The sequence below is a fragment of the Emydura macquarii genome, unplaced genomic scaffold (assembly GCF_026122565.2).
Source record: "Emydura macquarii macquarii isolate MOO-44397 ecotype Brisbane River unplaced genomic scaffold, CSIRO-AGI_Emac_v2 contig_719, whole genome shotgun sequence".
Classification (NCBI taxonomy): Eukaryota; Metazoa; Chordata; order Testudines; family Chelidae; genus Emydura; species Emydura macquarii.
The window spans coordinates 2,012,005-2,026,026 of record NW_027130856.1 but is presented as its reverse complement, the minus strand read 5'-3'; the positions used below and the strand labels follow the sequence as shown (position 1 = coordinate 2,026,026).

Genomic DNA, 14,022 nt, shown 5'->3' with positions numbered 1-14,022 from the left:
ATAATCAGTAACAAGTTTTAAAGAGTCTTACTTGCCAAAGAAGCAGCTAGTATTTATCAGGGATTATGCACACTAATAATATCTTGCAAGAAAAACTGAAATGGCATTATGGTGTTCTTACTGTAAGTGAAAAGTGGGTAGTAATTTATTTGGTATGTTATATCCCTGCACCATAAACTTCACTTCTTGTATCTTTTAGGTTTATCTTTCCAGGGCAGCGTGTTCTTTTTCAGTACAGTGGGGCTCCAATTTCTACTGGAGCCTTTGGATGTTACTATAATGAATATGTATAAATATAAAAACTTTTTGCATACCTTTAATTTGCAACAGCATCAGTTTCTTGTATGGCACAGCACTGTTGTTGGAGTTTTGTTCAGTTAGATTGACACTTCGTAGACTGACACTGCTGAAGTTTTCTTTGCTTGCTAAGCCAGCAAGTGCTACTTCTGAGAAATTTGAGTTTGTAGACACTTACACACAGAAAACAAAAAAACCAAACAGGAGACACAAAAAGCAAAAAACAAAAACAAAAAAAAACACATTATGTTTGGTTTCTATATTTTATTTAGATTTTTTTCTTGCATGGCTCATTTTCAGCTTTTTTTGTTGTTGCCACTGAAAAAGACAACAAAAAACAGATTGAACTTAAGTTAACAGCTAGTCCAAAGACTTGTTTGTCTTAATCATTAGGCAAGTTTCTAGATATCGTCATATAGTAAACTGTCAACAGTCAGTTTACCAAATATTTTATTTGGCAGAAATTCCAATTTAAGAAAGAAATCTCTTACTCAATATTTTGGGAAATGCACTGTACATTTGTGATGAAAATTTGAATGATTAATGATGACAAGAAGCTGAGAGAGAAACCAAGTCTAATTAGATGCAATTCCTCTCAAATTTGTCTCACCTATTGTGATACAACAGAAATTTACACACTCCAAAGTCTCAGAATCAGCTTACTGTAAAGTTTTAAAAGAACCTCAAGTATTGGCAATTAATGTCTAGTTCTCAACCAAAAACGATGATGATTTCAGAAGTTAATAATTCAGATTAATGCTTCTCTTTACATTATATCTCAATTCAGAAAGAAAAGGTGGGCAACGCAAAATCTTTTACTGGACCAACTTCTGTTAGTGAAAGAGAAGTTTTTGAGCTACAGAGAGCTCTTCTTCAGGTCTAGGAAAAGTACTCAGTGTTACAGCTAAATACACGGTGGAACAGATTGTTTGGTATAACACCGCAAAGTACAATACTACACAGAATATATGTTTTCATCAGAACAGGCAACATAAAAATTAGTTATTTTCTCTGCGGAGGCAATAAGGGAAACTTAACCAATACACTATAATGATGGTTTGCCAAATAAACTTTGAAGAAACATCACAGTACTGTTACTTGTTAGTGCTGTGGTTTTCACAAGAATGCCATGTCACTAATACACTTCTCTGCAAGTTCCTGCCCGAATATAGTTACTCTATAGGTAAGCTAATGGTTTGGAGTTACAAGATCAGTTATGAATGCTGGAGGGATAATTATGGCCATGATATTCAGGGCAATTTACAAGAACAAAAGTTTGTATATTTTTGCCAGATTAGACTTGTTCTCTTTTCCCAACAGAAGTATAATTTGTCATCATTCTCAACACCCATTTTATCTCAGACCTAGTTGTTACTGCCATCTTCAGCCCCGCTCCTCCCACCTCTACCCAATCTCTCAAAACCCAATGATGCTCTCTCTTCCCTGGTTGAACAGACTGGAAAAATTGGTGTCCAAGTAATGAAGTAGATAACCTTCCCTCAAAGATCCAAATGCATCACTTCTTTCCAGTTCCACTGGGGTTCAATACTTTACCGATGTTCAGCCTTCTAACTGAAAATTAAAGGATGAATTCTCAGAGAGAGCTATGTGTTTGTTTTGTTAGCCCTTCACTACTAGAAAGATACTGGCATGTAAAAGCCATCAAATTGACTTACTTTTTTCTACTTTCATTCGCTTTGACTCCATGAAGGCAATGTTTAATCTTTGTTCAGTGTATTCATGAAGAATGTCCTCTCTTGCTGCCAGCAATTTGAGGGGATTCCTTGAAGCCTGAACTCTGCGCGTAGGTCTCACTGCACGTTTGTGCTCTGCTACAGAAGAAATTAACCTAAGCAGCAAATGAAAGTTTTATAATGTTCAAATGACATAATTGGTCTTAGTCAAAAGCACTAATGTTCACAGACTTGCTCTCTACTGGGATGACGTTTAAAGCTAAAGTCAGCTCACTGATGCATGCACAAGGGGATTCCAGAATCTGGAGAAGAATTGGATGTGGCAACTGTTAAGAGATATCTACAAAACGATTTCTACAATTGAACATCTTGTGGAGCTCTCCATATCTGTAACTAAAATTAGCCAACTCTGGGGCAAAGACGTGGTCAAGTTGTATGCTTTCTCCTGTTGGGGTAAAGATGGGAGGGGAGAGGTAAAAAAAAGGGGAGACCAACTGCCATTTGTAAGGGAACGTGCAAAAATTCATTCAGAAGAGGGGAAGAGAAGGAGCTCACTTTGGGGCATAAGGATCAAAGATGGCATCAAAGTCCTCATCAAGCTCCAAAGGGACTGTGGACACGGGGCAATCCATGTGACGGTAAAATTTGGAAAAGGTTTCATCATCATCCAGCTTCATCACCTCTTTCACCGATTTTCCTGTGACCGTTAGCACTGTTTCTTGCATCCCACCTACTGCAGATACAGATAAAAGAAAGATGGTCTTAAATACAGTGCTGGGTTTCTGACCTTAAAGTTGTGTGGTGGTGGTGGTTTGTTTTTCTGTGTGTGGTTTTGTTTTTGTTTTTTGTTTTTTAAAAACAGAGATAACATTCAAAAACAAGCCTAAGATGAGGTAGCTTCACACAATGATGATACATGCAGGGTCTGGGGCACTCAGTAGCATGAATTTCCTACAATAAAGAATAATTAAATTAACTAACTAAATTCTGCCATCCCTCCTCAAGTGATGTATCAGGATTACTTACAGGGAAAGACACTACGCAGGGCTAATAAGGGGGGCAAAATCCAGATCTTATTTCAGTGCTTCACCATGTGAAATTGCTCATTTTAACCTCCTCCAGGGAACGTTTACTTATTTCTGACATGCTTGACACAATGCCAAATACGAAAATAAAGTCTTGGTCCTAAAACATTTGCCATGTAGAAGTCAGACACTAAGATTGGAAAACTAAATATCTAGATGTGGGAACAACTCACTTTATAACCAAAGCCACTAAGTTATGAAGTGAATTATAAAGGGGCACATAAAAAGATTTAAAAATATGACTTGAATGAACAGGGTGGGGGAGGTGACCAATGCATTGGTTTGGTATTAGTAAGATTAAACAATGGACCAGCATTTGAAGACAGATTACCATAGGTAATGACAGGTTCCTAACCAATGTCCAAAGTGGTGATATGGCCTTATAACTTTATCTGGATAATTTGCTAGAAGCAAGAATGTAATGGGAAAAGATGGTGGGGCATTGAGATTGTACAAGAAAAGAATTACAATTTTTTAAAAGCTTTTTGTTTTCTACAAAACAAATAGCGGGTGTTTACTAACAACATTTTGCAAAGACTGAATCGGAGAAAAAGTGTACAACCTTCGCTATGGTCTTGGTGAAATGAACAATACAAGTACACAAACTTCTGCTATCAGGACAATAACTAAAATACTTTAATTGCTTTGCAAAATCAGGCAGAGAGTCTATTACATTCTTGAATTACTTTTACAAACCTTTGTTATTCAGCCTTCCTAAGAATGTTTCCAGCTTGTCTAGCTTCATGTCTGATTCTAACTGCATATCAGGCCTGGCTTCTATTTCTAAGCAAAATGAAAATATTACAAACAAACAGTTACAGTGTGATTCAAACATGTACAAAAGCCTAATTTCAGTTCAGCCATTTTGATTACCTACCTTCCAGAGGCTTTGAAACTGGAGTGGTAGACTTTAGCCTGTTACAGAAAGGGGATGCCACTGGAGTTATGGCAGTAGGTGATGCCAAACCTGCAGAATAAGCAGAGTCTTTCAGATTGCCACACCACTGTAAACTGTGAGGCTATGTAACTATGTGAACTTGTAAATTATTGCTTGTTAAAGTAACATAGTATGGGAAATGGGTTCTCTATTAAAGCAACCTTTGTGATTATTTTAACATGTATATGGTTTGGACTGTGTGTATCACTCAGACATTTGTAACGTTTTTGTGCAAAATAAATCATCTGCAGGGAATCTACCAAGCTCTTGTTCAGAATATATTCTGTGGAAAGAATCTTCACACATCTACTAAGCAAGGTAGCAAAAAAAAAAAAAAGGCTTGAATTGTCAGTACAATTTCCTTCCCCATTCCCACCACCAGCCAAAGTCCATGGGGCTCTGAGGCTTGCACGTGCATTTGTGGAGAGAGGAGTTAAAGGGGAAGCAAAGCAGTAGACTTGGATTCAGATTCAGGGGCTGCATCCTGATTATTGAGTCCCAGTCCCAGTTCAATATACACTATTCTCTCTTCCCTAATAACTAGCACATGTTTGATCAGAACAAATTAAACTCAGTACATACGTTTAGAACATTTTTTTAAAAATGAACATATGGGGATTCAGTACGAAGTAACACTATTCAGGGTAAAGGTTCACCACGTTAGTTGGGAAAGTACATTGCAACACTGAATTGTATACAACATCCCTCACTGCTTAGCTTAACACTGAAGAAGAAAAATCTTGATACCTTTTAAACATATGACTATTTTTCCATGTAGTAACTGTTAATTACTGAGCAGCTCAGGTTTAAGTCTTGTTTTGGAAACTTTACTGTTTTCCTCAGATAACATATATTGAAGCTGTATCAGTTTAACAACTTTTTTCATTATCTATATTAAAGACCCATCATCCTGGAGCAAGCCCTAGCATGCAGTAATTACCAAACACTGAAGTGAATTTAAAACACAGTTGGGAAGCTTATTAATGAAGACACTTTTTTACTAGTAATTGAGAAGCCTGAATTCAGGATAGATTTTGAGAGGCCTGAATTCGGGGTAGATTTTAAAGCCCTTGGCCAATGGTGTGTAGGTGAGAGTGTGCATGGACTGGTCACACAACTCCCCCTGCTGCTGGATGAACACAGCAGTGCAGAGAGCAGCTCTCAAGAGTGATGATGATAAAAGTTAATTCGACAGTTTGAAGACAAAAGAATCTTCAACCACAAAGTGATTAAGACTGAAGGAAAAAACAATGATTTGATTTTACGTTTTATTGTGTTTTTACCTTGCCATTAAATTAAATCTCATCTTTGAGAATTCCTTCATCTAGGCAATACACAAAGGTTGCGTACGTATAAATGAAATCCAGCCCAGACTACTTCTAATCAGTACAGATGTCAATGACTCTCCAGGTTCCTCTACAACACTAACATCCAGAGCGGACAAGTTCCCTCCCCTCAAATTTTAAGATCAAATGCTAGCATCAAGCACGTAGGGGTGCATGGCTCAGGTTCTCAGCCTGCAATCTGTGGCCCACTGAGCACTTGCTGATGGCTCACAGAGAGCTGGTAAGTCACATGATACTGGCTCTTCTGATTACCAGCAGCTAGAAATACATTAAATATTTTCTTAATGTTACTTCTCCATTAAGCAACTAATGCAGTTGCCACAAAGATGATACGCAACCACAGGTGGGAAGGTGTGGGGAGAAGGTCTGTAAGATCACAAATAGGACAAGGAAATGGCCAATGAGCAGGGTGGGGCAAAATTTTTATAGTTTATTAAAAAAATGCAGCTTTGGTTGATGTGAAACAATTTGCAAATTTGACACGAATTCACTAAATAGTTTTGGCCAAAAGTTTTTTGTTTTGCTTTTTGGGGGAGGAAGAGGGTGTCTTAAGGCACCATACATAAAACAGAAGGGAGGTGGAACTTTTAGCCCAGTGGTTAGGGCACTCACCTGGTTCAATTCCTCCCTCTGTCTGATGTGGAGCAGAGATTTGAAACTTTCATCTCCCACGTCCCAGGTGAGAACCCTAACCGCCAGCCTACTGGGTCACTCCCTGTGCCTGGCTCAGCAACCATTCAAGTATTTAACACCAAGCAGAACTGCTTCAACAAGAGAAATTGAGAGTGACACTGACACAGGCTGGCTGGCCCTTAAGGGTCCAGCCTATGAAAGAGCAGGCTCGCCCCCACCTCAAGTTGATCAGCTGAGGAACAGCTTTCAACTTATCAGACCTAGAAGGGGATTCTCATGAAGAACTGGGTGAGTCCAATTGGAGGGGGGCAACCGGGGGGGAAGGGGAATTGCCTACTGTCTGGGAAACAGCCTGAAAGGAGGCTGAGAAGCAGAAAGGGAAGAAGAGCAGACAGGCTACACCCAGGATGAGCTGGAACCCCAAAGAGTGAAAGCCTGCCTGACCCCTGGAAAAGGGGAAAGACTGTGCTAAGCCCTGGACAGTGGAACTGCTTGAGGCACAAGAGCATGGGACTAGACGTGAGGACAAACTACAGTGGTGGACCTGCAGGAAGAGGGGGTCTTCTGAGCCCAGCTGAGTTCACTAGTCCATTGTTTTGAGTATTTCTGCTGGACTGGGATAAAGCACTCTGGGTGTGTCTGCACAGGGATAAAGAACTCATGGCTGGCCCAGGATCAAGGGGCTCAGGGTCTGGGGCTAAAAACTGCTGGGTGGACATTCAGGCTTGGGCTGGAGCCTGAGCTCTGGGACCCTCCCACCTCACAGAGCTCCAGGTCCACCCCGAGCATGAACATCTGTGCGCCGCAGGGCTTTTATGGGCCCTGGAAGGGGCAGGACTCTATGAAGTAGTGTGGCCAGAGGGCCAGGACACATCTATGGCTTGAGTAGGCGAAGGACAGTAGGGGAAAACTCAAGCGAAAGTGCCACAGCTAGCCAGAAGGGGACGTATTGGAGTGGCAACCTTGCCACAGACCCATACTAGATTATGCCATAGCAACGTGGGAATCCCAAGTCCAAACACCTCCTCCACATAAGGCAAAGGGTGGAACTGACCTTGGCTCTCCAACATCCCAAGTGAGTGCCCTACCTGCTGGGCTAAAAGTGAGGCCCCACCCTTATATCCTCTCCTTTTTGTAAATCTAGCCCCTCATTTCCTTTGCTTTTACATCACAAAAGTTCCCACAAACAGAAACAAAATGTTTCATTTGACCCAAACCAAAAGTTTGTTGATTTTTCAGAACTGCCAATAATTCAAAAAAATCTGTTATTTGCCCAGCTCTGTCTCAGAGACCAGTTCTATTTTCTATTAAGATGTGGTCCGCTCTGTAATAAGAGTGGCACACAGGAATGCTAATAAGAGTGATACTTCTGGCCCTGGTCACACGACATGATCAGGGTTACAAAAAGTTAGCCCCCTCTCACATGGCAGGGATCAGTATCTATTGATTCCACTGGTACTGTTACACACACAAAATTTGAGAGATTTTTAGATTAGGTAACTTCCACCACCCCAAATCTAGATATACATTCCCACAACACAGGCTACCCTTTTAGGTCCACTGACTAAAAAGGGTAAGCCCTTCTTGATATTTTCACCTTGAAATGGACAATCGGTACAAATCCCTATGCAATTAATGATCAAAAACAAGGATTTTATGGCTGGCTGCTTCTGTAAGACCCTAATTATTTCTTCTGTGCAGAAAATCTACTGTAAATTGTTCAGCTTTTTACAGTATCTCAAGGATAACACCATAACAGTGAAATTACTGGTGAATTCTGTTTTATACCCTACATGTAGTTCATTAAAAAAAAATCCGTAGATGTGCACTTGCTAAATACTTGAGAGATTCTTGCAAAAAGAAGTCAGTTACAGGTCAATAGCTAAATCTCACTATTCTTATTGAGACAGAGCACTTTGATTATCAAATAAGAGCTATGTAATGAAGGGAAATCCAGTTATGCCCCCTGGGTTGGACTGGAGACAAAAACTGAACATTACTATGAGTGTACAAACAATTTACTGTTACTATTTACGGACTATTGAGCTTCATAATAACTGGACATAACTGCAAACAATACAGGACAAAATGATCAAAAGAAGCAATCACTGGAAATTACAGCAACACAATGACATTTGGCTGAAGATAAACAGTCCTCTCTTGCTAAATATGAATACTGTTTCTGTGTAACATTAGCCTTTCGTTTTGACCAGATAGAGAAGCAGTGGCTCATTTTTATTTATTTATTTATATGTGGATGATTTCTTTACAGACCTTTTTTTACCATTCGGCCAGCTACAGTGAACTGGGTAGAGTCATTGGCTGCTCCTTTGCCCTTTGTCTTCCAGGCTTCTTCCCGAACAGTAATCAGGTGTTTTCTTTCTTCAATAGTCATTTGATTCTCATGGCTGTCTGCCATTCTCTGCTTTTTTGGGAAATGAAGAAATAGATTTTAACTGATGTAAACTCTGCAATACATAGCAATGAATAGGAGAGACATTTCAATCATTATCCTTTAAATGGAGAGAAAAGCAATACATGTTACTAAGGAACATACATAGATGCTATAGCCCAGTGACTCTGCAGCAGTAAAAAGCTTTATTGTTTTGCCACCCTATTACAGTAGTAAGATGAAATTTCAGTCAATGGTATATCTTGGTTCAGGAAATTGTCAGGATTCACTCACTGCAAGACAATTAGCCTAGCTTTAATTAAAGCAAACTAAGTGGTCAATAATGTGATAACTTTAGGTGGCTTAAATTTTCTAAATTATTGTACTTCTGAAATATTTCCTGCTAATCTGTTTCAGTGATCTCTGAGAGAAGCTTCCAAATGTGAATTACAAAGTAGCACAGTGGATTAGTAGTAGAATTTTTAACCTCCGAGTTTAATGATTTTTAATTCAGTCTCTTGCTGTATATTCTCCAAGCCGGCTTAGCAGCCTTGTCTCTAGAGGCAGATCACTTTGGGATCTGTGCCAGCTTGTTCTTTGGAATAATTTCTCCAGTAGCTGTGATCATTCCAAATGCCTTTTGTCTCACCCACTTGGAGCTTTTGCCAGTTTGCTTTAAGGGAGAGACATTCAACAGCTTCAGTGATTAGAAGTAGCTTTGAGCAGGAACTATTTCAGTTCCCTCCATCCACATAGGAGAGTGGGAAGGAAGGTACATTAAGTAGGAAAAAACACCATAAATACTTCCCTCATCCTAGCTGAGTCAGTTTAGAGAATCAGGTCAGTTTCTACAAATCAGTTACCTTAAATAGAAGCTAACATTTTTTGGATTTGTGTTACACAGAAATCATAAACAGGACACACCAAAGAACAGCATTGCCAATTATCAATTTCATTGCAACTCTTATGCTATTTGGTGTTTTTCTTAGAAACCCAGCAGCTGTAATCAAACAACTGCATGAGAACATCGGCTTTCATTTAATTTTTTCCTACCCTCACAATTACAGAGAAAAGCTTGAAAACATGAAGTGAATGCATCCTTCAGGTTCTGAAACCAGAAAGATGATAGAAAACCAATTTATATTACAAATGTGTTTTTAAGAGCCTGATTCATGATTTTTGAATGCTTGAGCTGGCAATATTGAATGAATTAAACAATTCAATATTTTAAGGGACCAGTATCATGACTATAGAGGCAGGGAGACAGGGAAGGAATTTCTTGTAACTAAGAATTTATCTGAAAAGATAAAGAATCATCCACCAGTAGCAAAAGGAATGACAGGGTAAGGAAAAGCTAGCACAAGGATTGGAAGCTCTCGGTCTTTTTCCTCCCTCCTTCTCTAGCCGAGTGTACAATTATGTTTGTTTTGAGTTCAATAGAAATGTTAACTGGATGGGAAACCAGACCTTTTAATGACAAGATACATGGTAACTTAGAAAACATTCAGACTGAAGTACAATCTTTTCAATCCTGTGTGCCAGATGTTAGTTTTGGGGCGCCTTGGTGGGTCACATTCAAAAATATAATTCCAGATTCTAGAACCAGATTTGTATTAAAGGTCTGGATTTATTTTAGCCATAGAAAAACGTTAAAATAAAATTAAGTAAGTCTGTTAGAGAAAAGCACAACTCAGTGAGAACACTGAAGAATTTTTTCCCCCTTGTACTACAGTTCCAATATCAGTATCAACATTCGTAGTGGCAAGTCAAAGACAGAAGCAAGGGTGTCACTCTCCAGTTTCTTGTAGTGTTTTGACTTCACATTATTTTATTACTGAGCATGTACTTTTGCAGATGTACGAGCTTCCAACATTGAACACAGCTTCAGCACAAAAAGTCTTTGAAGTAGGGACAAGTTTCTAGAAGATTTCATGCATTCCATTTTTTTTTCGATAGAAAACAAGGATGAATCTGCAGTTCACACAGCTTTAGCTAAAGATTTTGTGGTTGCTGTTCAACTGCTACCTCCATTGGATTGATGAACAGCTGAATGCTGGATCTCAAACTCTCAAAATCTGCAAATCTGGTGCTAAACTTGGTGAGATAGCGGATATAATTTTCAAGAAGCTGCAAAAACCGCCACCAACAGTCTCAGTTGAGAGCTCCTTGCATGATGGAAAATTGGTGATGTTACTCCTCTGAAGAGTCCAAGCTTTCTGTGGAATGCTTCAACATGGCCCATAAGTGTAGAAATACTTTGATCTATACCTTGCAGCTGAAGACTGAGTGAATTGGTTAAGTCTGTTAGGAAGGCCAGTGAGCAGAAAAATGCTCAGTCTTTTAACTTCTCTTGACACTAGGCAGTGTTGCTTATTTTCCTTTTTCAGAACAGCAAGGATCTCCTTTCTGAGTGAAAAAAATTATTGAAGATACTGTCCCACACTCAGCCACTGAACTTGTGAATGGAGAGGCAAACCCCATATTCTGCATTCAACTCCTCAAGGAAGCTGATACATTTTCTGTGCCTCTGTGCTCTATTTCCTCCACAGATGATGCTGACTGTTCGTATTACACTGGTCATCACATCACTAATTTTAACAGATTTCCTGCAAAGAGCCTTCTAGTGTACAATGCTGTGGAGGGTCAGACATTCAACTATATTTTCTCTTGGCAAACCTACTAATTCACTTTTACTGCTAATCATTGCTTTTGCACCAGCTCTGACAATGCAGCAGCACTTTTGGAAGCCACCATTATTGCCCATAGCAGAAGCAACTGCCTTGTAAATATCTGCATCCTTTGTACTGAACTCAAGTGGAACTAGCTTCAGTAACTACTCATGCATGAAGAAATCTTCATCAATACTTCAGATGAAAATCAATAACTGTCTGACATCACAGACGTCAGTCCTCTTGTTTAGAGCTAATCTAATGAAAAGCACTTACATTTTTCACCAGCTGTCTTCAGTTTTGAAGACACAGGATTGTTCATGTCACTTACTCTCCTAGCTACAAGTTTGGTGAGACAATGACACGCTTTCAAAATTCTTTGCCATTTTTTCCATCCCCAAACAGATGAGCCATTCACTTAGGGTATGTCTATATTGACAGCAACACTGTTGGCTCTGCCGGATCGATTGAGCAGCTGTGGAGACTGTTCAATCAATCTGGAAGTTGATGCCGTTAATCCATCCCTGCAAAAAAAGTAACGCTGAGTTGATGGGAGGCACTTCCCATTGGCGCAGCATAGTGGCGACGCCCCGGTAGGTAGAAGTTAAGCAGTTGAGGGAAGATATGCAAGCTATTCTCCGTAACTTGTGTATTTCCCGTTGACTGCCGCTGAATTTTGCCAGGTGTATAGACCAGGCCTTAATGTATTTGCCATGGAATCCACACAGGACAGATTGGGCCTTCCAGCCATGACCGATAACCAATTTAGGAGTGGAGCCCCAAAGGCAAGCAGATGGAACGTCTCCTCTGCACTGGCAACTTCTGCAGCGTAGCTGGCTCCAAACATATCGACTTCTGTCCTTCCTTTGGTTTAAACCAGTGAAGCTAAGAGGGAGACACTGAACCATGGGCAAAGCAGTGCCCAGGCTATTGCAGCCATATTGCATGGAGAGGTCACTCCCTCCTTGCTGACAGCATGGACACAACATGGAAGATGGCAGTTGGAAAAAATAAGAAACTAAGAACTTTCCGGCTTGGAAGCTGGAATGTTAGGACCATCTGCCTGGGATTGACAGACTATGATAACCTAGAATACACAAGCAGCAAATGGAAGTCAGCTTTGATAGACCATAAGCTGTACAAACTCAACACTGACATTGCAGCACTTCAGGAAACAAAACTTGCAGATGCTGGTTCTGTCCAAGAGGACAATTATATCTACTTTGGGCAGGGTAAAAGCAGCAAAGAAAATTGTCTGCATGGTGTCGGCTTCACTGTGAAAAATAAGTGGTTAAAACTCCTATTGAAAAGTCAAAGCACATTATCTCTCTTAAATTTGAGATGATTATTGGCTTTTTGAACATCATTAGTGCTTATGCACCGACACTCAAATCTAGCCATGAGTAGAAAGATACATTTTACCACTCTGTGTCAAGTCATCAAAAGAATACCATCAACTGAGCAACTTTTCCTCCTCGGTGACTTCAATCCAAGAGTCGGCCCAGATGACAACTCATGGCCAGATTGCTTAGGACATTTTGGCATTGGCAAGCTGAATGATAATGGCCAACAACTTCTTGAATTCTGTGCCCAAAACCAAACATGAATTACCAACTCATATTTTGCAGGAAAAGATTGCCACTATCGGGCCACTAGCACCAATTAGACCTTGTCATCGGTGCTGGGGCCAATTATGTTCAACATCTTCATTAATGATCTGGAGGATGAGGTGGATTGCACCCTCAGTAAGTTTGCAGATGACACTAAAATGGGGGGATTGGTAGATACGCTGGATGGGATACAGAGAGACCTAGACAAATTGGATGATTGGAACAAAAAAAAAAAAAAATCTGATAAGGTCAACAAAGACAAGTGCAGAGTCCTGCACCTAAGATGGAAGAATCCCATGAGTTACAAACTGAAGACCGACGAGCTAGGCAGCAGTTCTCCAGGAAAGAACCTGGGGGTTACAATGGACGAGAAACTGGATATGAAATCAATAGTGTGCCCTTATTGCCAAGAAGGCTAATGGGATATTGGGCTGCATTAGTAGGAACATTGCCAGCAGACCTAGGAAAGTGATTATTCCCCTCTATTCAGCACTAGTGAGGCCACATTTGGAGTATTGTGTCCAGTTTTGGGCCCCCCACTACAGAAAAGATGTGGACAAATTGGAGAGAGTCCAGAGGAGGGCAACAAAAATGTTTAGGTGGCTGGAGCACATGACTTATGAGGAGATGGTGATGGAACTAGGCTTATTTAGTCTGCAGAAGAGAAGAATGAGTGGGGATTTGATAGCAGCCTTTAACTACCTGAAAGGGGGGTCCCGGGAGAATGGAGCTAGGCTGTTTTCAGTGGTAGTAGAAACAATGGTCTCAAGTTGCAGTGGACGTGGACTAGGTTGAATATTAGGAAAAACTTTTTCACTAGGAGGGTGGTGAAGCACTGGAATGGGTTACCTAAGGAGGTGGTGGAATCTCCATCCTGAAAGGTTTTTAAGGTGTGGCTTGAGAAAGCACTGGCTGGGATGATTTAGTTGGGGTTGGTCCTGCTTTGAGCAGGGGATTGGACTAGATGGTCTCCTGAGGTCCCTTCCAATCCTCATCTTCTATGATTTTAAGGAGGAAAAAGACTTATTGTCAGTGCAGAACACCCACACATTTCACAGTGCTGACTGTGACACTGACCACTCTTTAATCATTGGCAAAGTGAAGATTAGAGCTAAAAAACTATAGAGAGCAAAACTTGGGAGCAAGCCCAGAATCAATGGTACTAACATCAAAAAACAGGAAATGCCATAAGTTTGTAAAGGCTTTTGAACTCAGCATGCATGGGAGGTTGCTACCATAAGAAGGCAGAGTAATCTTGGGAAGATTTAAGAACAACAATCCATGAAACAGCTTTAACTACATTTGGGGGAAAGAGAATCAGAAAAGGATTTTTTTTGAAGAAAATGAAATGGAACTATT

At 40.2% G+C, this 14,022-nt stretch overlaps 1 protein-coding gene across 21 annotated transcripts in view; it reads right to left on the bottom strand.

Moving 5' to 3' along the window:
* Nucleotides 1-14,022, bottom strand: part of SVIL (supervillin) — a 213,450-nt gene that overhangs the window by 19,951 nt on the left and 179,477 nt on the right. For 15 of the 21 annotated variants that reach the window (XM_067542573.1, XM_067542572.1, XM_067542584.1 and 12 more), the window contains 6 exons: nt 8,267-8,417; nt 3,954-4,043; nt 3,773-3,859; nt 2,547-2,724; nt 1,974-2,146; nt 315-470 (listed from right to left, as the gene is read on the bottom strand). In XM_067542573.1, the coding sequence (XP_067398674.1) occupies nt 315-470; nt 1,974-2,146; nt 2,547-2,724; nt 3,773-3,859; nt 3,954-4,043; nt 8,267-8,417 (835 nt within the window). The remainder of the gene's footprint in view (nt 1-314; nt 471-1,973; nt 2,147-2,546; nt 2,725-3,772; nt 3,860-3,953; nt 4,044-8,266; nt 8,418-14,022) is intronic. The other 6 variants (XM_067542570.1, XM_067542579.1, XM_067542582.1 and 3 more) reach the window with 1 other exon arrangement.